At 41.5% G+C, this 26,594-nt stretch overlaps 1 protein-coding gene across 1 annotated transcript in view; it reads left to right on the top strand.

Moving 5' to 3' along the window:
• LOC124615332 (N-terminal Xaa-Pro-Lys N-methyltransferase 1) overlaps nt 1–23,600 on the top strand; it is a 90,967-nt gene extending 67,367 nt beyond the window's left edge. The window contains exons 4-5 of the mRNA XM_047143131.1: nt 6,156–6,264; nt 23,217–23,600. Coding sequence (XP_046999087.1) covers nt 6,156–6,264; nt 23,217–23,487 — 380 coding nt within the window. The 3' untranslated portion in view covers nt 23,488–23,600. The remainder of the gene's footprint in view (nt 1–6,155; nt 6,265–23,216) is intronic.
• The last annotated feature ends 2,994 nt before the right edge of the window (nt 23,601–26,594 follow it).

Genomic DNA, 26,594 nt, shown 5'->3' with positions numbered 1-26,594 from the left:
AAGTAACTAATGAGAAGGTGCTGAATAGAATTGGCGAGAAGAGGAATTTGTGGCACAATCTGACTAAAAGAAGGGATCGATTGGTAGGACACATTTTGTGGTATCAAGGGATCACTAGAACTGGAGGGAAGTGTGTAGGGTAAAAATCGTAGAGGGAGACCAAAAGATGAATACACTAAGCAGATTCAGAAGGACGTAGGTTGCAGTAGTTACTTGGAGATGATGAAGCTTGCACAGAATAGAGTAGCGTGGAGAGCTGCATTAAACCAGGTTCTGGACTGAAGACTGCAACAACAACGAGTTGCATTCCAATCCAGAGCGATATGGTGTGCATTTTGTCTGTTGTGTTCAGCGAGGACCAAAAGACAACAGGATGGATACTGAAGCTTTTATATTGGCCTTTGAAGATGACCCATTGCCTGAGAAGGTCAAGATTGTAGTGTACTGCTGTGATATCAAGATGTACATTCCTTCTCCCTTGCAGTGCTACAGATTGATACAATTTGGTCACATGCCTTTGTGTTGTCTCACAAGCTCCATTTGTGGGGATTGTGGACATCATTTTCACACGAGCACTCCTTGTGCCCCTTTCCCTGTCTTTGTTGACTGTGGGAAAGGCCATATCCCCTGTCCACAGTTTTCCAGTGGGAAAAGAAAATCCAAGAATACAAGACCCTTGATCGACTCACCTCTCAGGGGGCTTAGAATGAATGCAATTTTCAACATCCTACACATAAAACGATGATGTATGTTATGGGTAAGGCTTTGTCTTCCTCTCTGGTGGCAGTATCGTTACCCTCCGTATCTTCTACATTGATTCCTTGAGGCCACTCAACTACACCTGCTTCCTGGTGGTTGGAGGCCCTCCTCCTACTGTTTCCCTCACACCTCTTTTGGGATAACTTCCAGTGGTGTCAGTCCCCAATCTTTAACTGGAAAAGCCTCTGCCCTCTCTGGCATCCCCTACCATGGAGGGGTCCTTCAGGACTGTACCTTCCCAGTACTGTGCTGACCTGCAACCAGATGCCAGCCTGTGTCTGAAGAAGCCACAGGTTGCAAGTCACAGGACTTCATGTTTCTCCTCTATCCCAGACAAGCTCTTACAGAAGTTGAAATCATTTAAAGAGTAGGAGGACAAGAAGAAGTCCTCCAAAAAGAAGACCCCACATGTTGTACGTTTGTACCTGAGACACCATTCCTGGTGGACCCTGTGGTCCTGGACCCACGACCCACACACACTGATTGAGTACAAATGCATATTGATGCCATATCCTCACAACCGTTGGCAGCAAGTGGCCCTGGCACTGAGGCAAGATCTGCCACCTTGGTCCCTTCATACTCCCACAGGATACTGATAGCATGATTCCCCAGCGGAACTGTAGCTATTTTTTCCTCCACCTAGCTGAGTTATGATGTTTCTTGTTCATTTCTCCTACTTTTTGCATCGCTCTCTAGGAGAGTTGTTTCCCAGCAATGCAGACGTCCACTGTCTACAGCTGTTGGGGCTATTTTAAGAACTGTACTTACTCTGGGGTAGTGTTTGCATGTGCATTCTGGACTCCCCTGCAAACACATGCAGCTCAATACAACTATGGAGGCTGTGGCTGTTCATGTGAAGATGTCTCTGGAGTTTACCATCCATAATGATGAGGATCTCCCTCCTGACTCTGAAGTGCCCCAGAACGCATTGTCTGCACTATTCTCTCAGCTCTCCCCACCCTTCCTAATATAGGATGACATCAGTACCCACAACTCTTTGCAGGGTGCAATTGCAGCCACTGGCCATGGTGAAGCTGTTGAAAACTTACTCGCAGAGCTCAGTCTTTGTCCTTCGAATCCTGGTGTTCCCATGCACTTCAGTGTGGCATATGGATCTTATTCAGCCATTGATATTTCCATTTGCAGCCCATTTCTTCTCCCACCCAATCATCAAAGAATCCATGATGACCTATGTGCCAGCAATAATTTTTCAATCATCTTGCCCCTCTGTCAGTGGCACCCGCTTGGGCGTCCACCCAGATGGGCTCTCTACAAAGCTAACTGGAATGCTCTCAACAATGACATTGCCCTTCTAATCCTGTCACATGGAGGTATCGATGCAGTTGTCCAGAACACAACTGCAGCCGTTCTCTCAGCAGCTGACTTAGCAATCCCCTCTTCCTTGTGATGCCCCCATCAGAAGATAGTACCTTGATAGACTCTTGAAGTCACTATAGTCATTGGAGGTCATTTATGGACTCTCCAATGCCACAAGCAACATCTGTTGATAGAGCGTCCCATTGCCTTTAAACAGCCCCATGCTTGGTTCCACCACCATATAAAACAACAGAAACGAGAATGCTGGAAGTGGTACGTTGCTACCATTGGATTGTGTGCTCCTTGTCTGCAGGTTTGGGCAAATATTTGATGCCTCTACGGACATCAGCCACATACAGTTATACCTGGCATCTCTGAGTGGTGGTGTCTGTACTGACCCAGATGCTGTTGCTGAACATTTTGCTTTGCATTATGCTTGGGTCTCTGCATCTGAGAATTATCATCCTTCTTTTCATGTCCTCAAACAGCAGGTAGAATGACTTCATCTATAATTTACTACACATCACCTGGAACCGTATAATGCTTGTCTGTGGGTTGCTAATGTCACATATTGCCATTTGCAACTGTATCTGGAGCAAAGGTGAGTTCTCATCTCAATGGCAAGAAAGTGTGTCCCAGTACTGGAACTGGGTAAAAACCCCTTTGAGATGGACAGCTATCACCCAATTAATCTCACTTATGTTCACTGCAAGTTGCTCGAATGTGTAGTGAACTGATGGCTGTGTTGGTACCCCAAGTTTTGGGTTTCTCCTGGGTTCAATCCTGATTTTTGTCCAGAACGTCTTGTGTGAGCAGCGTACTTTCTGGGTTTAAGTTAGTGCTTCGCACAGTATCGCCCCCCCCCCCCCCCCCAATCTGCAAGGTAATGGGGTCACATGGGGCTCTGTATTAATTGTGCCTCTTTTTCTAGTGGCTGTGAATGCTGTAGCTGCAGCTGTGGGATCTACAGTGTCACCCTCCCTGTATGCTGATGACTTCTGCATCTAGTATTGATCATCACCTGTGGATGTTTCTGAATGCCCCTTGCAGGGTGCCATACGAAAGATGCAGACTTGGGCTCTTGCCCATGGCTTCTGGTTTTGCGCCATCAATACATATGTCATGCACTTCTGTTGCTGTCACGCTGTCGATCCCTAACCAATACCCTACCTTGATGACCAATTGTGCAATGTGATGGAGTCTTGTCCCTTTTTGGGACTATTCTTCAATGACCGGTTGACGTGGCTTCCTCATCTTCACCAGTTTAAGCGACCATGCTGACCACACTGTAATACATTTCGCTGTCGCAATAACACCAACGGGTGTGCAGACTGCTCTACATTCTTGCAGCTCTACAAAGCCCTTATCCTGTCCTGTCTTAATTATGGGAGCCAAGCATATGGCTTGGCATTGCCTTCAGACCTGTGGCTGCTGGACCTGATACACAGTTGTGGGGTCTGACTTGCAGTCGGTGCCTTTCAGACCAGCCCTGTGAAGAGCCTGCTCTTGGAGGCTGGGGTCCGTCCTGTACATATCAGGTGCCAACAACTGCTGCTCAACCATGCAATATGCATTCTTTACTCCCTTGAGCATCTGAACTAATATATCCTTTTTCCAGGAAGGAAGATCTACCTCTCACAACAGAGGCAGTTCAACTTCAGTCTCTGCTCTGAAGTTCAACTCCCTCCCACCCCGCTCCCCTGTCCCTCTCACCTCTTGCCAGGGAGAAATTGCATGCACCCCCATGGTGTGTACCCTGTCCTCAGATCTGCCTCAGTCTATCATTTGGACTGAAAGGCTGTGTAGACACCATGGCTTTTTGCTACCCATTCTTGGGTGTCCTAGATGCATTCCGGGCTCAGAAGTGGTATACAATGATGGTTGACGGGCAAACTAGTTTTGCCTGCACATATCCATGGTGCAGTGAATTACACTCCCTGCTGAATGGATGCAGTGCATTCACCACGGAATTGGTGGTCATTGCTCAAATCCTCAGCCACCTTTGTTCTTGCACTTGCAAGACATTCTTAATAGGCAGTGACTCCCTAAGCAGTTTACAGGCTATCAACCAGTGCTACCCTGTCATCCATTGGTTGTGACTATCTAGGATCTCCTTTATGACCTTCACCAAACTGGGTAATGTGATCTTTGTATATACACATGGTCATATTGGGATACCATGGAGTGATTGGAATGATCATGTTGACTGATTGGCCAAGTTGGCTACAAGGTCACCCACTTTGGAGATCGTGGTACTGGAACTGCACCATGGTGGACTCTGCGCCATCAATTGTTGGAGCCTTGGAATACAGGTTAGTATACCCTGGAGTCTCCAAATAAACTGCACACCATAAAGGAGACTGCAACCATGTGGCTGTCTTCCCTTCATGCGTCTCTCAGGGAAGCTGCTGTTCTCTGTCCGCTGTGCATTGGCCACACTTGACTGATCCATGGCCATATTCTCTGACATGATGATTCACCCCACTGTTGGTGTGATATCTGTCTGACAGTGGCCCACATCCTACTGAAATGCCCTAATTTGGCCACCTTATGGTGAAACATTGAATTCGCTGACATGCTACCTCTGGTGCTAGCAGACAATGCCAAAGTGGCTGATCCGGTTTTATGTTTTACCTATGAAAGTGTCTGTTACACTTCTTTGTGATGTGAGCACATTGCCTTGTTGGCTGCTTGAGGGATTGGAGGGGTATCCTGTCACCTGCTCCAAACATAGGGGGCCAATGGGTGCCCTTGCTCAGTGGCCTAGTTTGTCTCCTGTCCTTCCCACCTTTTTAATTCTTCTTATTCTTTTCCATCTGTTGTTGGTTTACTGTCTCGCTGTCATTGTTCTCTACTGAGAACAATGGATGCAGAAGGTGCCTCTCCTATTGCATAATGTGCCTGGGGGCCTCCAGCTGCATTCTGGGAGAGGTGACTCTCTCACCATCGCCCTTTCACACCTCTCTCACTTCTGTCCCTTTGTTTTCTTGATTTACGGATACAGTCAGGTTCATTAGGATTTGTCTTTTGTATCCTTCCTCTCTGGGAAGGATACACAAAGTATTGATGGACTGATGATCTCATAGTGTAATCCCTTAATACCCTGAGCATCTACCCACCCACCTATTCACACACCCAACCACCGACCTACCCACCCACCCATCCATCCACCCACCCACCCACCCACCCACCCACCCACCCACCCACCCACCCGTCCGTCCGTCCGTCCGTCCGTCCATCCATTCATCTGTCCATACTCTCCTGCCTCCTCTCTCTGTCCATTTCATCCTCTATCCATCTCAACCTACCCCCAGCTATGCCCTTCCACACATGTAGTGTGTGTCAGTAAAGCAGGCTGATCATTACTCCAACACAACGTGCCTCTTGTGCAGGGCAGCCTAGCGTCAGGGTTTTCTCACTCAGAACAAACTGCTGTTCATTGAACCAAATAGAAATTCTGTTCAAGTGATCCTGAATCCCCCTACAGTCACTCAGTGACTATACTTCCCCATGTACAACAGCGTCATCACCAAACAGCCTCGGATTGCTGTATACCATATCCATCATATCATTTATGTACATGAAGAACAGATATGGCACTATCTCTCATCTTCAGAGTACTCTTGACGTTACCCATACAACGTGTCATATCTACCAATGAATATTTGAGTGACAAATGCCCTTTTTGTTTATAAAGACTATGTTAAATAGTTAGTTCCACTGAACAGAAGTGAAAGAGCCAATTAAAAAAATCTTTATTTATGTGGCTACATGCTGACTGTTCGTAAGTTTGTAATTGACTATTTATTTATATTCAGTATATGTTAAATTGAAGTAAAGGGAAATTAAAAACAAGATGCTTGCAAAATAGCTGTAAGTGACTGTAGACCAGAAAGACTATAGGTATGAGAAGAACAGATTTATTATGCCTATGTGAGGTGGAGACAGAGAGATGGGAATAGAAATTAGCAACAAGTTTCCTAAGAATTTTAAAATATATTAGGTATATTATTTTTAGTATTGCTGGATAATGTACAAGCATTTACTGAAAAGTTAGAAAATTTTCTGTTATGTCACAGGTCTTCAAAATTTCACACCAGAACCCCAAAAATATGATGTCATTTGGTGTCAGTGGGTTCTTGGCCACCTAACGGATGAAGATTTTATTCAGTTCTTCAGACGTTGCATGTAAGTTTCCTTCACTGTTTATTATGTATTGAAAGGTTCATTTTTAAGAGGTAAGGAGGGAGAGGAGGAGGCAGCAGTGATGACATTTCTTTGATGTTTGTTGATAAAGACAATAAAATTTCCTAATAAACACTTTGACAATATTCTGTTATGCTTAGTTGTACCAGACTGGAATATCATTGTAAATGTATGAAAATTTTTAATATTTTTATGACCATTCTGTCCTTATAATAAGAGTGGCTTCTTCCATAAAATTCATCTTTTACGACGGTTTGCTGAAAAGTAATGCCTCTGAATTTTTTATTTTGTTCTAAATATTGGTTGAGATATTACATGCCATGCATATTACTTGGTCTACTTTCACACTATGCTGATGCAAGTTGCAACCCTCTGGCACTAGAGAGCTCTGAATTTTAGCATGTAATGTGTCGGTGTGCAACATAACTATATCAGTGCATGAGACAGGAAACTGAAAGCAAGAATTCAAAGAGTTCATCCACACATGGAGTATCCTCTCCTTCAGCATGATGTCACTGCACTCAAGTGCTGTGACTTCTGCAAAAATCCGATGTCTTGGGTTTACTGTCAACAAGCGTACTCCATATAGTCGCGACTTGGCTCCATTAGATTTTCATCCATTTCCAAAACTTAAAGAACGCCTTCGAAAACTTTACTTTGAATGTAATGAAATGGTGCAAGAAAAAGTGAGGTTGTGGCTCTGTCAACAAATCCTGACATTCTGCTGTGTCAGTATCAACAAACTGGTCTCTCTTTGGGACAGACATGTTCGTTGGCAGTGTGGTCATGTTGAGAAACAAATATATAGACATGAAGAGCAAAGACGTAGAATGTTAATAAGTTTTAATCCATTTAAAAAGCTTTATAAGGTTTCAGATAAAAAAAATTGGAGGCATTGCTTTTCAGCACACTATCATAAATATTTTCTAACAGCAAAAGTAATAAATTTTTGATAATATAACACAGTTAGATAGATTTTAAAAAATCTATGGACCAAGTGGTGGCATATTTTTAAAAAAAAAGTTTTGTGTATGCAAGCATTCGGAGCCAGTGGCTCCTTCTTCTGGCAAAAGGGTTGAAGGGGAAAGAAGAGGGCTGAAGGAAAAGGACTGGAGAGGTTTAGGAAAAGGGGTAGAGTTCGAAAAAGCCACTCGGAACTATGGATCAGGGGAGACTTACCGGACGGGATGAGAAGGAGAGGCTTGTTGTTGGGAACTGCACTTGACGAGATTCAAAAACCTGAGAGCTTAAAGGTGGAAGACAAGGTAATATACAAGACAGAGATTACTTGTAAAATATCGTGCTTGAGTTATAAGAGTGAAAAGCTAAGTGATTGTGTGTAATGCAGGTGAGAGGGCGATGGTGAAAAATAGACAAGTCAGAAAATGAAAGAAGCAGAAAACTAAAACAGATGTAATAAAGGAGTAGTTATTGTGAAGAAATGCTGAGACAGAAGAAACTGATGTAAATTAAGGCCAGGTCAGTAGTGAGAACTAAGGACATGTAGTACTAGTTCCCACCTGTGGAGTTCCGAAAAACTGGTGTCAGAGGGAGAACCCAGATGGCGCATGTGGTGAAACAGGCACTGAGATCACGACTGTTACGTTGTGGAGCATGCTCTACAATAGGATACTGTGTGTTACCAGTATACACCCTCTGCCTATGCCCATCACCCTAACTGATAGCCTGGTGGTAGCCATGCCAATGTAAAGGGCCAAACAGTGTTTACATAGCAGCTGGTACATGACGGGTTGTTTCACAGGTGACTCTCCCTTTTATAGTGTATGTTTTTCCAGTTACAGGGCTGGTACAGGTGGCGGTAAGAGGGTGAACAGGCGAAGTCTTGCTGTGGGGAAGGTCACAGTGGTAGTAACAAGAGGGTAGAGAAATGGGTGCAGAAGGAGTTTAGGATCTGACAAGGATATTGCGATTGGGAGGGTGACGAAAAGCTATTCTAGGTGTGGTGGGAAAAATGTCAAACAGAATGGGCCTCATTTCAGGGCATGATTTTAGGATGTCATGGCCTTGTGGAAGTAGCTGATTAATACATTCAAAACTAGGATAATACTGAGTGACAAGTGGTGTTCTCCAAAGTCATTTTTTGGAGGGATCAGAAGTACCATGATTAGATGTGAGAGCCCCAGAAATCTGCTTTTGAACTAGGCTGATGAGTAATTACATCCAGTGAAGGCTGAGGTGAAGTGAGAATGGTGGTGTACTGCTGTAAAGAGCCTGAATCCAAACAAATACGTTTGATTCTCATGGAAATGACGGCAACTGTCAAAATGTAAGTACTGTTGTTAGTAGGTTTAATGTGGGCAGAAGTGTGTAGCTGGCCTTCGGTAAGGATGAGATCAACATCAAGGAAAGTGACATGGGATTCAGAATATGACCATGTGAAATTTAATTGGGAATTCTGGGAATTTTAACAGACTATGAGACCACATGTCATCAATGTATTTAAACCATACAAATCAAACCAGGGGCTGAAGGTGTACGGATCCCAGGAAAGCCCCCTCCAAGTGACCCATGAAAAGCTTAGCATAGGAAGGAGCCATCCTGGTTTTCATGGTCATATCCCTGAGCTGTTTGTATGTCTGCTCCTTGAAGGTGAAGTGGTTGTTGGTAAGTATAAAGTTGATTAAGGTAAGCAGGAAGGATGTCTTAGGTTTGGAATCAGGTGGTTGCAAACTAGGGAAATGTTCATCAGCAACAGACAATGTATGTGTGTGTTGTTGGTGTAGAGGGAGGCGGCATCAGTGGTGACAAGCAAGGTGTGTGGTGGGAGTGGGACCGACACGGATTTCAGTCGATCTAAGAAATGGCTTTAGTATAGGAGAGAAGTCTTTGTACTATAGGTTGCAGGTATTGATCAGCTATGGCAGATATACACATAGGGCGAGTGCTTTGAAACCAGCAACCATAGGACAGCCAGGATAATTGGGTTTGTGGATCTTAGGAAGAAGGTAAAAGATGGGGGTGCATGGTATGGGTGGGATAAGAAGTTCTGTGGATTGAGATGTTAGCCCTCGTGAGGGGCCTGAGGTTTTCAGTAGGGACTGCAGGTTAGTTTGAATCACAGGGCTGTGGTCTTGATGGCAGATGCTGTATGTAGAGGTGTCAGACAGGTGGTGTAGACCTTCACTAACTTACTCCTGTTACTCAAGTACCACTGTGGTAGATCCTTTGTCTGGAGGGAGGATAATGTTGGAGTCATCAGCTTTTAGGGAATGCATATTCTGGAGAGGACAGGTTAGGGTCATGTTTTAGGGTACTTGGAAAGGGCTGTGAAGTAATGCGGGATGTGAGGAATTCTTGGAAAGCTTGTAAGGAGTGATTTTGAGGTGGTGGTGGTGGATCAAGTTGTCAAACCGTTCAAGGCAGGGTTCAGTGTCAGGTTTGATGTTGGAAAGGTTTTTGGATTGGGTTGTAAAGTGATATTCCAAGTTGGCATTACAAGGGAGGAAAGTAGGTTCTCTATCAAAGCAGCATGATTATATGCAGATTTAGAGTGGAAAGTGAGACTCTTGTATAATACAGATAATTCAGGAGGGGAGACTACTTTAGATGAGAGATTGAGAACACTGTAGTGTTGTAACTGGTTTGTGTGATTATGATTTTTAATTGGTCTGGGAGGGAGTGGTGAAGACTGGGAGATGTTAAGGAAGCTGGCCAAGCTCAGGTTATAGGAGAGGAGTGGTGGTTGATGGTTTGGCTGGGTTAGGGATATGTAGAGGGACGGGAAGAGAAACACCACTGTTGAGGTAGTGTAAGAGAAGGTTGGGATACCTTTTCAAAGTGAAGTCTGGCATGTTGTAGTTGAAGTTGGCTTGGTGGATGATACCATCTGAGGAAATATGAGAGACAGATAAGTGCAGCATTTTGTTGGAGGAGGGAAATCTAGTAGAGTGTAAATTGGCAGATGAGGCATATGGGTCACAGATTAGCCGAATAAGTGCAAGAGATTGCTGTATTTGAAACTGTAAAAGAGCCTTGTGTATAGTAGAATTACATCCAGAAACAGGAACTTTCAGTGTTAGGCCTTTGGAAGTAACTCCAAGGGACAAGCAGGTTTCAAGAAACAGAATGTGGGACCTTAGTTTTCATAGTTGATAGTGCAAAACCATGTTTTTGAAAAGAGCAGATGTAATATGTGATGGGATTCATCGTTGCAAGAGAGTTTGCTTTGGAATATTAGAAATGATGGGAATGGCAGAAAAGAGAAACAGAAGATGGAAAACGATAGAAAAATGGAAGAATGGCAAGGAAAAAATCAGAAAGAATTGTAAAAACAGACAACGGTTAACCAGAGGTAACAAGTGGGTGAGAATTTCTTGCCAGAAAAGTGGCCAAAGTCATAAGAGAAAATGTTAGGAAAAGAAAAAAAATCAATAAGGGCCATTGTGAAAAAGAGACAACATTTTAAAAACTGGGCAAACAGAAAGGGAATGTCATGGGAGAAAATGTAAACTATTTGCTTGGCAAATAAAGTAAAGTTGGAGATGGCAATAAAAGTCAATCAGAACAGTTTGGTGAAAAATAAACACACAAAACCATGAAAGAATTGTATATAAATAAGGTAAGTGGAGAGTGGGAAAGAAAATAACTGTCAAATTTGCAAATAAATCAACAAAAGATGATCGGAAGAAGGCCGTGCAGTGTAGTGAAACATAAACAAAATGTTATATGGAAATTCGTAAATAACAGTGGACCTCTACATGCACAAAAGCCAATACTAGAAAAGATATAGGAGTAATGTGTTGATTAATCTGGGTGGTACAGGTAAATAAACGAACGGACTAGCAAATAAGGTAGAAAAAAGACGACAGTTTGAATAAGGCAGACAACAACAAAGACTGACAGGAGGGTTACATAAGAAGGAATAGTGGCCACATGGGCTAATACAACAATGAAAATGATTATTTTTCGACATTATAGTGTATTTCGACATTATAGTGTAACTGGATGGATAAAAAAAATCTGCTCACCAAGCAGCAGCAGGAGAACACACATATTAAAAAGGGTTTTAAGTATGTAAGCTTTCAGAGCCAGTGGCTCCTTCTGGCAGAAGGTTTGAAGATGAAGGAAAAAGACTGGAGATGTTTGGGAAAGGGGTAGAGTTTAGGAAAGTCACCCAGAACTCTGGGTCGGGGTAAATGTGGAAGACAGAGCAGTATCCAAGACAGAGAGTACTTCTAAAGCATTGTGTATGAGTTAATAAGAGTGAAAAACTGAGTGCATAGTATGTAATAGAGGTGGGAGGCTGATGGCAAAAAATAGATAGGTCAGAAAATGAAAGATATAGAAAACTAAAATCGAGTGTAGAAAAGAGTAGTTACTGCGAAGAAATGTTGTGACAGAAGAAATTTACAGTTTCAAATAAGCAGTCTCTTGCACTTACCCGGCTAATCTGTGACCTATAAGCATCATCTGCCAATTTCCATTCTACCAGACTTCTCTCCTCCTTCAAAATCCTGCAGTTATCTGCCTCTCATGCTTCCTTGGATATTATCACCTGCCAAGCCAAATTCAAACTGCAACAACGTGCCAGACTTCACCTCAAAAATCTATCTCACCTGATCCTAAAGTACCTCAACAGTGGTGTTTCCCTTTCTGTCTCTCTGCAGCTCCTTAAACAGCCACACCATCAACCACCACTCCTGTCCTACAAACCAAGTTTGGCCAGCCTCCATACATCCACCAGTCTTCACCACTGCCTCCCAGACCAACATAACTCATAATCAGTCATAACACTGGTTTTCTCAACCTCTCGTGTAAAGCACTATCTCCTTCTCAATTATCTGTACTATCCAAGGGTCTCACTTTCAGCCCTAAACCTACTTGTAATCATGCCCCTTTGATAAATGTCCTACTTTCCTTCAGGTGTAATTTCAACTGGAAATATCACTTTGCAATGCAAACCAGAAACCTTTCCAACAGCAAACCTGACATTGAACCCTGACTTGAACAGTTCTGACCATGATCCCAACTTGGTCCAACATCACAACATCAAAATCATGTCTTGCAAGCCTTCCAAGAATTCCTCATATCCAGTAATGCTTCACAACCCTTCTTCAGGTCCCTACAACATTACCCTAATCTGTCCTCTGCAGAATTTCAGGCCCTGCATTCCCTAAAAGCCAATGGCTCCTTCATTATCCTCCCACCAGACAAAGGATCTACTATTGTGCTACTTGACCAACAGGAGTACGAGGTCTGTTCAAAAAATTCCAGAACTTAAGCCACAAAATTTTTCTTCGCTACCTTTTTCTTATTGTGCATGGCCTCCGTTTAAATATTCTCCTCCACAATTGATATACCACTTCCAACACTTCCAGAAGCAGTGTTGGTACGCATCTTGCTTGATCACGTAAAATGCCATCTGTGAATTTTCTTTTATGTCGTTTAACATTGCGAAACTTCGTCGTTTCAATGGGGTTTTCACCTTTGGAAACAAAAAAAAAGTCCACAGGGGCCAGGTCTGGAGAGTATGGAGGATGAGGCATCATAGTCAATTTGTTTTTTGCGCAGTAGTCTGGTCTTGACTCATGAGCTGTGGGACGAACTTGGCAGCAACATGATGTGTTCCAAAATGCTGTGTCAGGATTTCATGATATGATCCAATTGAAGTGGCACATTATTTTGCAATCTCTTGGACAGTCAGTCTTTGATTGGCATGCACAATTTCTTTGACCTATCGGACATGAGCATCAACGGTAGGTGTCCAAAGGCGTCCTGAATAAGGGTCATCTTTAATTTCCATCTAGCCATTCTTAAATCATGAAACCCATTTGTAACACCGAGTATAGCTTAAACACTCATCACCGTAGGCTTCCTGCATCATTTTGTGTGTCTCTGTAAGTATTTTCTTTAGTTTCACACAAAATTTAATGCAGACATGTGCTCCTCTAACTCTGCCATCTCAAAATTCACACACTGTGTGGCACAACATTGTACTCAATACACCACTGAACAATAACAGACATACAACAATGAAACTTCCAGCAGTTACACATTAAACATAGGTGTGACAAGAAAGCCAACCACATTTCACTCCAACATACCACTGGTGTGAAATTACGAATGTTCTGGAATTTTTTAAATGTACCTCATATGACAAGGTCTATGCTAGCTGTCTGACATCTCTACATACAGCATCTACCATGAGGTCCCATCCCTGTGATTCAAACTAACCTGCAATCCCTCAAAACAGGCCCTCCACAAGGACTAACATCTGATCCACAGAACTTCTTACCCCACCCAAACCACGCACCCCCATCTTTTACCTTCTTCCTAAGATCCACAAACCCAGTCATCTTGGTCATCCTATAGTTGCTGGCTTCAAAGCACCCACCAAATGTATATCAGCACTAATTGATTAACCCATAATACAAAAACTTCACTCCTGTATTATAGACACCAGCCATTTCTTAGATCGTCTGTAATCTATGTCCATTCCATTCCCACCACACACCTTGCTTGTCACCATTGATGCCACCATCCTCTATACCAACAAACCCATGTACATTGTCTGTCTGCTGCTGAACATTTCCTTAGTCTGATTCCAAACCTGAGATATCCTTCCTGCTCACCTTAATCAACTTTATACTTACCAACAACCACTTCACCTTTGAGGAGCAAACATACGTACAAACAGCTCATGGATACGACCTTCGAAACCAGGATGGCTCCTTCCTATTTTCCTTTTCATGGGTCACTTGTAGGGGGCTTTCCTGGGATCCATAAGCCTTCAGCCCCTGGTTTGGTTTAAATACATTGATGACATGTGGTCTCATAGTAAGGCTGACCTGCTAAAATTCCCAGAATTCCCAATTAAATTTCACATGGTCATATTCTGAATCCCATGCCACTTTCCTTGATGTTGATCTCATCCTTACCGAAGGCCAGCTACACACTTCTGCCCACATTAAACCTACTAACAAAAGTACTTACATTTTGACAGTTTCTGTCATTTCCATGTCAAAATGTTCACGCCCATGCAGCCTTGACATAAGAATCAAACGTATTTGTTTGGATTCAGACTCTTTACAGCAATACACCACCATTCTCACTTCACCTCAGCCTTCACTGGATGTAATTACTCATCAGCCTAGTTCAAAAGCAGATTTCTGGGGCTCTCACATCTAATCATGGTACTTCTGATCCCTCCAAAAAATGACTTTGGAGAACACCACTTGTCACTCAGTATTATCCTGGTTTTGAATGTATTAATCAGCTACTTCCACAAGGCCATGACATCCTAAAATCATGCCCTGAAATGAGGCCAAATCTGTTTGACATTTTTCCCACCACACCTAGAATAGCTTTTCGTCACCCTCCCAATCGCAATATCCTTGTCAGACCCTAAACTCCTACTGCACCCATTTCTCTATAAAAGTGAGAGTCACCTGTGAAACAACATGTCGTGTACCACCAGTTGCAAATGTTTGTTCTGTATTATCAGTTACTTCTGGATGCAGGCCATTTCTCTTTCTTTTTTTTCGTATTTATCATTTCTGGAGGTTTCTTGAATTAGCCTTTGTGTGTATATTTGGACGAAATTGTTGAAAGTGTTCTTCTGAGTCACTGTATACAACAAGTGAGATAAAATGATGTGTTCGGTAAATACATACTTTTACTTAGATGGCACAGCCCAGTATTAGTTCTAGAACAACAAAAAGAAGCTCAGTAGCTGGGACAAATTGCATGCTGAGCTGCTGAAAACATTTAGTGACAATCAATGGCAAGTCCACTTGATAAAAGAATAATTGAAGAATAGGGCCCAACGTCATTGCAGAATGGCACACTCTTACGCACAGAATGTTTTGACCCTTTGCAGCACTGTGAAGTTGAATATGTGCATGGAACTGGTTAATGAAATAAAATTTCTTTTATGCAGCTGGTCACCTCTCTTATATGTCAGATTGTAAAAGAAGAGATACAACAGTTTATGGCAAGCAGAACTGTCAGACTGAATACACAAGATATAGTGGCAGGAATGTCTGCCCCATGCATCCGGAGATAATAGATAATGTTGAAGAGCACGTCTGTTGATCTTTAACACCAGTCTCCACCACAAATCATTGCGCCATGAAGAATAAACTTGGTCAACTGAGACAGTGCTGTAGCCATCAGACAACAACCTATCATCTGACCAATGCAAGCACAATCAACTCCTCCACCAAGCATAACAACCCGCAGAAGAAAATAACTCGGAAGGTGGAGGACAACACACTAGTATATTTTCATTATGGATGCCCTGGACACGTTGTATGGTTCTGCAGAAGAAGATGATGAATGATTGACAACTGTTCCTCGCTGTACGATGTCAACCATCACAACAGTTCTATAATACCAGTCTACTGCACACGATTACAATCAACCTGTGGGATGAAGTTCATCACCATACCCTAGTCATGGTTCTACCCAAGACACCGTAGCCATTCTCCACCATCATACGGAGATACCAGCCACCACATTCTGGAAAACTAAGTGAGACAACCATCTATAGAGCTGAGGCCACCACAGATGATAATTCTCTGTAGACAGCACTTACCAAGATGACAGGAAATTTCATTTACATCATCATTGTCACCCAAGCTGCCTGGGTGCTAATTGACTCAGAGGCTTCTTCTTCTGTAAAGCTGAATGCTTGTCATACCAGCTAAAGAAAACTATGTTCCATGATAAGAACGTGATTACACTGAAGGTCACAAATTGAAAATACATCCAGGTGACAGAAACATGTACTGCAAGAATAACTATCAATGAGATAATACAGCCCTTCGAATTTATTTTTTTAACAGAATTTAGTCATGTTCATTCTTAGATGGGAATTCTTGCAGCCATCACAAGCAGTTGTAGACTGTGGAAGACCAGAGCTCCAGACTGACAAAGCTGTTCCTACCAGCACACACACAAAGATTGCTCTGGGCATTTGTTTGCTGACGAAAACATTGTTACCTCGCTGTCATCAATGAAACAAGTTCCAGTCATCATTTGAAATGCTCAGTTAAACTGTGAAGCTTTTGTCGATTGCAAAAAGCTACCCAGACTCTTAAAAGAAATCTACAAGCCATTGAGAATCATAAGCACTATAGGTGGCCAAGGAGAACTTTGGCTAACTAATTGTCATGAGCAGCCACAGGTCATCCCTAAACAAAAGTGTGTAGGGATAGCCGAACCAGTCCTGGAAGGACAGTATAGTTGGCAGTGAACTGTGCTCCACTGCCACTACAGACAATACAGGGAGGAAGCTACCATCGTACTGTCATTTTACGACAGTTTTCAGGTGCTTTAAAATCCAGAGTGGAGAAAAGACAGACCAAGTGGCCAATGGTAAAACACTGTTTCAATTCTGGTTACCATCCACCATCATGCATATAGGGTGTTGCTGGCTGAACAGTGGATAATCCAGGAGGAAGAGGCTGCAAGATTACATCATTCAACCTTCAAAGAATCTTTGGGTCTCTTCTGTGGTCCTTGTGGAGGAGGAGGACAGCAGTTGCATTTCTGCATCTATACTACCAATGCTAGATTAAGAAAAGGCAAACCTACGTTTCTAGCATTTGTAGACTTAGAGAAAGCTTTTGACAGTGTTGACTGGAATACTCTCTTTCAAATTCTGAAGGTGGCAGGGGTAAAATACAGGGAACATAAGGCTGTTTACAATTTGTACAGAAACCAGATGGCAGTTATAAGAGTCGAGGGGCATGAAAGGGAAGCAGTGGTTGGAAAGGGAGTGAAACAGGGTTGTAGCCTCTCCCCGATGTTATTCAATCTGTATATTGAGCAAGCAGTAAAGGAAACAAAAGAAAAATTCGGAGTAAGTATTAAAATCCATGGAGAAGAAATAAAAACTTTAAGGTTTGCTGATGACATTGTAGTTCTGTCAGAGACAGCAAAGGACTTGGAAGAGGAGTTGAACGCAATGGACAGTGTCTTGAAAGGAGGATGTAAGATGAACATCAACAAAAGCAAAACGAGGATAATGGAATGTAGTCGAGTTAACTCGGGTGATGCTGAGGGAATTAGATTAGGAAATGAGACACTTAAAGTAGTAAAGGAGTTCTGCTATTTGGGGAGCAAAATAACTGATGATGTTCGAAGTAGAGCGGATATAAAATGTAGACCGGCAATGGCAAGGAAAGCGTTTCTGAAGAAGAGAAATTTGTTAACATTGAGTATAGATTTAAGTGTCAGGAAGTCGATTATGAAAGTATTTGTATGGAGTGTAGCCATATATGGAAGTGAAACATGGACGATAAATAGTTTGGACAAGAAGAGAATAGAAGCTTTCGGAATGTGGTGCTACAGAAGAATGCTGAAGATTAGATGGGTTGATCACATAACTAATGAGAAGGTATTGAATAGAATTGGAGAGAAGAGGAGTTTGTGGCACAACATGACTAGAAGAAGGGTTTATTTGGTAGGACATGTTCTGAGGCATCAAGGGATCACCAATTTAGTATTGGAGGGCAGCATGGAGGGTAAAAGTCATTAGAGGGAGACCAAGAGATGAATACACTAAGCAGATTCAGAAGGATGTAGGCTGCAGTACGTACTGGGAGATGAAGCAGCTTGCTTAGGATAAAGTAGCATGGAGAGCTGCATCAAATCAGTCTGAGGACTGAAGACCACAACAACAACAACAACAACAACAACAACAACTGACAATGGTGCAAAGTCATGAAAAAAGATGTCTACCCATTGTGGCTCATTGATGATATCTTAGACTGCTCGAATAGAGCAAAATATTTCTCCATTATGCACATGTAGAAAAACTACTGGCATATCGGGGTTGACAGGGCTGACCAGGAAAGACTGCCTTGATGACTCCCAACAGACTCTATGAGTTTAAATTTATGGCCATTTGGACTGTGTGATACTGCAGACCCTTTAGAACGTTTGATGGAAACCTGTTTTGTCACCTTGAGTGGATAACTTGTCTTTGCTATCTGGATGACATTTTCATTTTTTTGAAAACATTTAAAGAACAATTAAGCCACTTAACGAGCATATTGTAGTGCCTTCAGACAGTACACTCATGCCCAAATCCAAAAAAGTGCCTCTTTGCTGCCCAAGAAATAGAAATCTTGGGATATCTAGTGAATGGCAGTGGAGTCCATCCCGATTCAGAGAAAATAAGAGCAGTCATGGATTTCCTGACTCCTCGGCACATTCATGATTGAGAAATTTCCTTTTAATGTGTTCAAACCACCAGCAATTTGTAAAGAACTTCTGTACCATGGCAGATCCATTGCAAGAACTACTGCAGGTAGACACCAAATTTTCCTGGAACAAGGTGCAAGGATGGTTTTTTCTCATACTTAAGAAGGTGCTAACATCATCTCCAGTCCAGCATTGTGTGGTGAAAATGCCAACACAGAACTTCACGATGGCAGTAGTGGTTATAGAATAGTTGCAGTTCAGGAAGGTGCTAAAAACATAACAGCTTATGCCTCCAGAGTACTCTTCAGGTTCAATATGAACTATTCTAAATCCGAGGAAGTGTACCTTCCAGTTGTTTGGGCCACCAACAGGTTCTGGCCATATTTATTCGACAAAGCATTCATCATTGTGACAGCCCATCTTCTCTGTGCTGGTTGACTGATCTGAAAGATTGATCAAGTTGACTGACAGGGTGGGCACTAAAAACGGCTTCAGAAGTATCCCATCACTGTGGTATACAAAAGAAAATATGAACACAAGGACGCTGGCAGCCTCCCAAGGAAACCTTTGTTGGAGCACAACAGCATGGATGAAATCTCAGTCATCACTGCATTAAATGACATTGCTGCTGAACAGAGGAAATCTCCAACATTGCTGAAAACCATAAAAGGGGTTTAAATGGTTGTTCATCATCCAGCAGCCATTGGGGAAGAAATGGTTGCTTCTCATCCCAGCTCCCATTGGGACAGAAATGGTTGCTCGTCATCCCAGTTCTTCTGTGGCTAGCTATTTTGAACTATTTCCATGATGCTACAACATCTGGTCAGCTGGGACAGAATCAGGTATCACTGGCCAGGTCTCTATCAATGCATTAGACATCATGTGAGCTACTATAAGAGATACCAATGATGGAAGCACATGCCATAGTTACCTTGGGGGCATTTGGTACCAATTCTGGCTGCAGCAGCATTGTTCCACCAAATTGGAATTGACCTCTGGGAAGGTCCCTGAAGTTGACAAATGGAAATCGGTGGATAATAGTTTGCGCTGACTACCGCACCCGCTATGCTGTCATCAAAGTTATGTTGACTGCTGATGTTGCAGAAATTGCAAAGTACCATGTAGAAGACATCATTTTGAAGCACAGAGCATTCTGTGTAATGACCTGTAATCACGGAAAAGTTTTCCATTTGAAATAATTTCACATTGTGACATCACCCACAGGACGACAGCTGTCTACTATCCACAGACAAATGACCTCGCAGAGCACTTTAATAAGACATTGGGAGATGTGCTCTTGATGTACACTGATGTTGAAGAGAGAGGGGATACAGTTCTGCCATCCTGCCATTCACATACAATGCAGTGAAGCAAGACACTGCAGGCTTCAAATCAGTTTTTATGGCCCACAGTTGTGAGACCAAAATGACAATAGGTACACTGCTTCTGTTTCAGCTGGATGATATTCAGTATGACTATATGAAACATCTCATCATGAGAACCCAAGAAACAAGGCAGCTGGTTCACATACAGACCCCGGATGCTCAAAAGGAAGACCGTGGGCAATATAGCGTCAACCACCACTGTTGTGTATTTTTATGCCTGCGCAGGAAGTTGGACTATGAGAAAACCTACTAAAGACTTCTCTTGGTGATATTGTATTGTTCATCACTTGTTGAGTGTCGCATATTAAGTCAAGTATTATGGCCCTTCATAAAAAAGATAAAAGCACAGGCATGTGATCCATGTATACATATGAAGCCCTGATGCAGACCAAAGGCGCAGGATTGTGATAGGGGGTTCAAGGAAACTGAAGACACGCTCAACAATTGCGAAGCTTCTACAGAAGGGGCTACTTTGGATGCTCATCATATTGAAGAGGACATAACAACACGATCGGAATGTGAGGATCTGTCAGTGCCACCATACAGAGGACCATTGACAAGATCTAGATCCAGGGTGCTGTAGTCAGTTCCAATGAGAACTTCAGAAATAGCGGATTGTTATTTCTCCAGGAGAGGGAGCAGTGCCAAGAGATGTGGTGCATGCAGTGTGGCATAGTCACTGGTTGGTGTACCATAGGTAGAATTCAAAGCCAACTACCAGCAGTTATTTATTATTTAGTATTTACTATTTCTGGAAGGATCTCGAAATACCTTACGTTTGTGTACTCGATGGCTGCATAATACCAACATTCTGGTATATTTTATGCTTGTATAAATAGATGCACTCCCTATCCAGGAGTTCAATTCTGTTCTGTCTGTACATTGGTGTTCATAATAAATGTGATTTCTGTTCTAAGTGTCATATTTCGTTGATTACTTTGCTTTTGGATTTGGACTTGATAATGTGGCTATGAAATGACAGTATGATCTGTCCTCGGGGATTTCTAGATGAAGCTTGGGAAAATCTTGTACACTGTCTTCGTTATTTTTCAATTACACACCCACCAATTCTTTAACAGTTTAATCTGGTACATCCATTGCTAAATGGCCAACTGCAATAAAACAATGAAAATATTAGCTCAGTGTCACACAGGTAGCTTTCATTTTTTACAGTGTTGCCATTAGCATGGAAGGTAGAAATTGTATGGACCCTTAACCCCCCCCCCCCCCCATTAGAACTACTGGTAGCCTTGAGAGAGCCAGCCCTGACAAAACTCTACCATCTGGTAAGCAAGATGTATGAGACAGGCAAAATACCCTCGGACTTCAAGAAGAATGTAATAATTCCAATCCCAAAGAAAACGGCTGTTAACAGGTGTGAAATTACCGAACTATCAGTTTAATAAGTCACAGCTGCAAAATACTAACATAAATTCTTTACAGATAAATGGAAAAACTGGTAGAAGCCAACCTTGGGGAGGATCAGTTTAAGGAAAGGCAAACTTACGTTTCTAGCATTTGTAGACATAAGGAAAGGTTTTGACATTGTTGCCTGGAATACTATCTTTCAAATTGTGAAGGTGGCAGGGGTCAAATACAGGGAGCCAAAGGCTATTTACAATTTGCACAGAAACCAGACAGCAGTTATAAGGAAACAAAAGGAAAAAATGGAGTAGGAATTAAAATCCATGGAGAAGAAATAAAAACTGTGAGGCTTGCCGATGACATTGTAAGTCTGTCAGAGACAGCAAAGGACCTGGAAGAGCAGCTGAATGGAATGGATAGTGTATTGAAAGGAGGATATAAGATGAACATCAACAAAAGCAAAATGAGGATAATGGAATGTAGTCGAATTAAATCAGGTGATGTTGAGGGAATTAGATTAGGAAATGAGACACTTAAAGTAGTAGATGATTTTTGCTATTTGGGGAGCAAAGTAACTGATGATGGTCAAAGTAGAGAGGATATAAAATGTAGACTGGTAACGGCAAGAAAAGTGTTTCTGAAGAAGAGAATAGAAGCTTTCAGAACGTGGTGCTACAGAAGACTCGTGAAGATTAAATGGGTAGATCACATAACTAATGAAGAGGTACTGAATAGAATTGGAGAGAGGAGGAATTTGTGGCACAATTTGACTGTAAGAAGGGATTGGTTGGTAGGACATGTTCTGGTGCATCAAGGGATCATCTGTTTAGTATTGGAGGGCAGCATGGAGGATAAAAATCATAGACAGACACCAAGAAATGAATACACTAAGCAGATTCAGAAGGATGTAGGTTGCAGTAGTTACTTGGAGATAAAGGAGCTTGTGCAGGATAGAGTAGTATGGAGGGCTGCATCAAACCAGTCTCTGTACTGAAGACCAGACTTCTGAACTGAGGACCACAACAAACTGCTTTCATTGTGTTTGGGACACTGAAGTAAAAACTTTTCTTTCTGGCTACATATTTCTTTACTCATGGGTCTAAAATTGGATAATCACTTGTAGTAACTACAGGGTATTCTTTATTCTCTTGTGATTCACATCTTTATGCTTGTCAGCAATCTGTTGAGCAACTGTTCCAGTCAGTTTTTCTTTAGTATCTCCTTTCTGCCTATAATCTCTACTTATATCCTGCTCCTGCTTTTGGGTTGGGTTGGGTTGTTTAGGGGAGGAGACCAGACAGCGAGGTCATCGGTCTCATCGGATTAGGGAAGGACGGGGAAGTAAGTCGGCCGTGCCCTTTCAAAGAAACCATCTCAGCATTTGCCTGGAGCGATTTAGGGAAATCACGGAAAACCTAAATCAGGATGGCCGGACGCGGGATTGAACCGTGCTCACCCATGAATGGGCTTCTGGTGTAATTGCAGGTAGAGTGCAACCTTTTGTTTGCAGTGGCACGAGGTGCGGGAAGGTGCTGAGCTTTTTCCCAGGGAAATATCCTTGGTTCTCAATTTGATAGCAGACTGGGTGGACCTGGGACTGTCCTAGAGGGACTGGCACAAGGAAAAATCCCTGCTTCTAACTGTGATCTCCAAGGCTGGAATCTAGCACACTTCTTGTTAGACCACCACAGCCTCTAACCTTAATATGACTTGCTTTTTAAAGTATTACTTTTGGAATGTACTATGAATATTATTTACTGATCATGAATGTTACATTTTGTGATTGTTCTATTAAGTCTAAGAAATGCCTAATAAGCCATCAATTCCATCAAGTAGTAAAAATTTTAAAAAAGAATTTAAAAGATCACTTGTTTGATTCATATGATAATGCAATAAAATTATTGTTATTATGATAATGCAATAAAATTATTGTTATTATTTTTGAAAAACATGGATTGTCATATCTTTTGTTTTAATGTTTGTGCATATCACCTTATGTGTGTTCTCTTTTAGAAATGGATTGAAAAAAAATGGAATAATAGTCGTGAAAGAAAATCTTGCGTCCAGCAATTCTGTTGATGTTGATGAACAGGATTCCTCAGTCACGAGACCAGAACAATTGCTACTGCAGTTGCTTAATCAGTCAGGCCTCCGCTGTGTCAGACAACGCAAGCAAAAAAATTTCCCACAAGCTCTTTATCAGGTTAAAATGTATGCTCTCCGGCCTTCAGATCAGGCTGTTATTGTTTCAGACAATACTGCAAACAAAGACTGTCAAAAATAGTTCCTGATATATATTTCCTTTGATGAATCAATCTTCGTTAACAACAAATGATAAGTATTTATGAAACATCACTAAACATGTATTTAATAAATTTATTTAATTTGACAAACACACATTTTATTTTTCTCTAACATCATTACCATTTTTCCTACAGCTGTTTAAAGTACATTATGCAAGTCTTGGAAAATTGTGCGAGACAGAGTTATACAGGATTATTAAGAACAGATGGTGTGTAGAAAATAGAATGCAGCAATTATCTGTAAATGGAAGTATTGTATATGAAGAACTTAACATCAGAACAATGCACCACTAAATTTCTGGGAATGTATTAACAATATGAGACAGGAGAGATTACTACCCACCATATAGAGGAGCTGTCGAATAGCAGATAGGCACACACGCGACCACCCACTCACCCACCCCTCCCAGGTGTGTGTGTGTGTGTGTGTGTGTGTGTGTGTGTGTGTGTGTTAATGTGCCTGTCTGTTGTTCAGTAATATGGTGAGTAGCAGTCTATTATCCATTCTGAAGTTTCCAGTTTTGGAAATGTATTAAATATTTTACAGTGACTGTCTTCATATTTTTGCCTCTTCAACATGGGCTGCTTAGTATATCATCAGTAGAAACAGAGAATAAATACAAAATATGTTCAAAAAATGACAGGAATCTGTAATTTCATATGCTGTATTAGATCAATTTGTATAATTTTGTTATTGTATTGGTAAACCTAATTTTGGCCCAGCACTTTACCACTTCCTTCCTGGTCCTACCATTGCAATACACGTGCCTGAAAATAATTGGTGCAGTATGAGGCATATAAAATTGCAGCCTGTTGTCACCTGTCAAAAAGATTATGGAGGCTTTCACAGTATCAGTGATTAATTTGTAAAAAACTTGATGAGAAAATTGGTATTATATTTTGCTATAAGAACAGTATAAAGTGCAGAAAAGTCTTAGAAACATTAAATATTGTTGTTGGTGAGTCTGTTATGATTAAAAGAAGGAGTTTGAGTGGTGCACCATTTCGAAGAAAACCATGAAGGTGTTGAAGGTGACAGTCACCCTGGATGCCCCAGGACATCATCAACTGGCGAAATCATGGAAAAACGGAAAGAAAATACTTCAAACAATTGCCAGACCACACAGTAAGAGAAGTCACTGATTACAGCATAACAGCTGGCTCATGCCATGTTTTTTTTTTTTTTTTTTTTTTTTTTTTTTTTTTTTTTTTTTGGTATGAAACATGATCCAGCAAAATTGATCGCAAAACTGTTGAAGTTAGAACGAAAATGGAAGCATATGGAAGTTGCTCAGAAGCCACTAGGTCGAACTCGACAACAATGCAGAACAACTGAAACACATTGTAACAGATGATGAAACATGAGCTTACAGATGTTATGCCAAAACTAAGGTAAAATCATCCCATTCTTGAGTGCCAGGAGTGATATTCAGATTATACTCACTGTGTTATTCAATTTTAATGATGTAGTGTACAAAAGTTCTTGTCACAAAGTCGAACAATCAGTAAGGAATATTAGTTACAAGTTCAACACCATTTGAGTGAAGCAATCTGTGAGAAGGAGGTGGAGGGGGGTAGGGGGACATGCCTAGATTTTTTTTGGTGAAACACAGGAACAATGTAATGAAAAGGAAAAAGGATAGCTGCTACTCACCATACAGCGAAGATGGTGAGTCGCAGATAGACAAACAAAAAGACTGTCGCAAAATGAGTTTTCAGCCAACAAGGTGTTTGTCACACACACACACACACACACACACACACACACACAGTGGTTTGTGTGTGTGTGTGTGTGTGTGTGTGTGTGTGTGTGTGTGTGTGTGTGTGTGTGTGTTGTTGTCTATCTTTGACAAAGGTCTTGTTGGCTAAAAGCTTATTTTTTGACTGTCTTTTTGTTGTGCTTATCTGCTACTCAGCATCTCCACTATATGGTGAGTAGCAAGTATCCTTTCCATAATATTGTTACATTCCATCATGTATTTTCCATTGTTCAATTGTTTTACAGTTGGAGATGAAATACCAAATGTAAGCAAACACATAACTCACCTGTGGTTGAAGCCCATCCATCTGTACTTACAAGGAAAGCACTCCAACTTGAAAGTATAAAACTGAATAGCAACGATTTTAAAATACAGATATGTTTTTTTACCACTTGTTAAGGTCATACATCTTAAAACTTTGAATTTTTACACAGTTAATGTTCAGAGGGCAACAAATGTAAACACTCCAAGGCAAAAGTCACTGAACAACAAATACCTTGTAATAGACAATCATGAAAAGGAGATTCATAAGCCATAAATTAGGTACTGTTTGGCAAAAGCTAGATATTTGCTTGAAACACTGTATGTTAATGCATATAGCATTAGAAAGTCATATTTGTCAAAGTAGAAGCTGTTGTGTTGTCATACATTTTCCCCTTATTCATCATCAAAATTCAAACATAGATTTTCAGTTAATTCACATTGAAATGCAACAGGGCACCCTTGTTAGGCAATGTGGATGTGCCACCTCATTTTCAGCGTACCAAAGCTTTAGTCATCCAATTATCAAAAAGCTACAGTTGATACATTACCTAGATCTTCATCACAGGCTGTTCCCTCCTCCTGTTTTTAAGCACTACACTAACACCATGTTTGCTCGTTTCTGAAGAATAAGGAAAGATTGTACAACATAGTAACTTCTATTACATCTCAGTAAGTACTGTATATTTCTTTGACGGCTCATGTGAGCCTGTTGGTCGTCATTGTCTGTTGCATGGCATTTACGTCAGTAGATTCTACTTTAATAGTCTTTAGATTCATTAACCCTCAAATATAAATTTTGCACAAATGCATACTTTTACAGACAAGTGACCTTGATGGGAGTAGAACACACACATCTTTCTATTATAAAATTATTTTTATTCAGTTTCTGCTGTCCAATCTGCAGTACCCCCGTGTTTACATTAAAAATTATTGTGCCCTGGGTCTTGTATTTGTCATAAAACAAGAGGAAAACTAGGCCTAATAAATGAAAAGCACCAGTTTGCTTTTGTTGTACACTATTACTTTTATTTTTGTTGCCTGTTTTTCGGCTTACAAGGCCATCT

The sequence above is a fragment of the Schistocerca americana genome, chromosome 5 (assembly GCF_021461395.2).
Source record: "Schistocerca americana isolate TAMUIC-IGC-003095 chromosome 5, iqSchAmer2.1, whole genome shotgun sequence".
In the NCBI taxonomy this organism is placed as follows: domain Eukaryota; kingdom Metazoa; phylum Arthropoda; class Insecta; order Orthoptera; family Acrididae; genus Schistocerca; species Schistocerca americana.
Note: the sequence above shows the minus strand (reverse complement) of the source record. Positions and strands in the feature narration are given on the sequence as shown.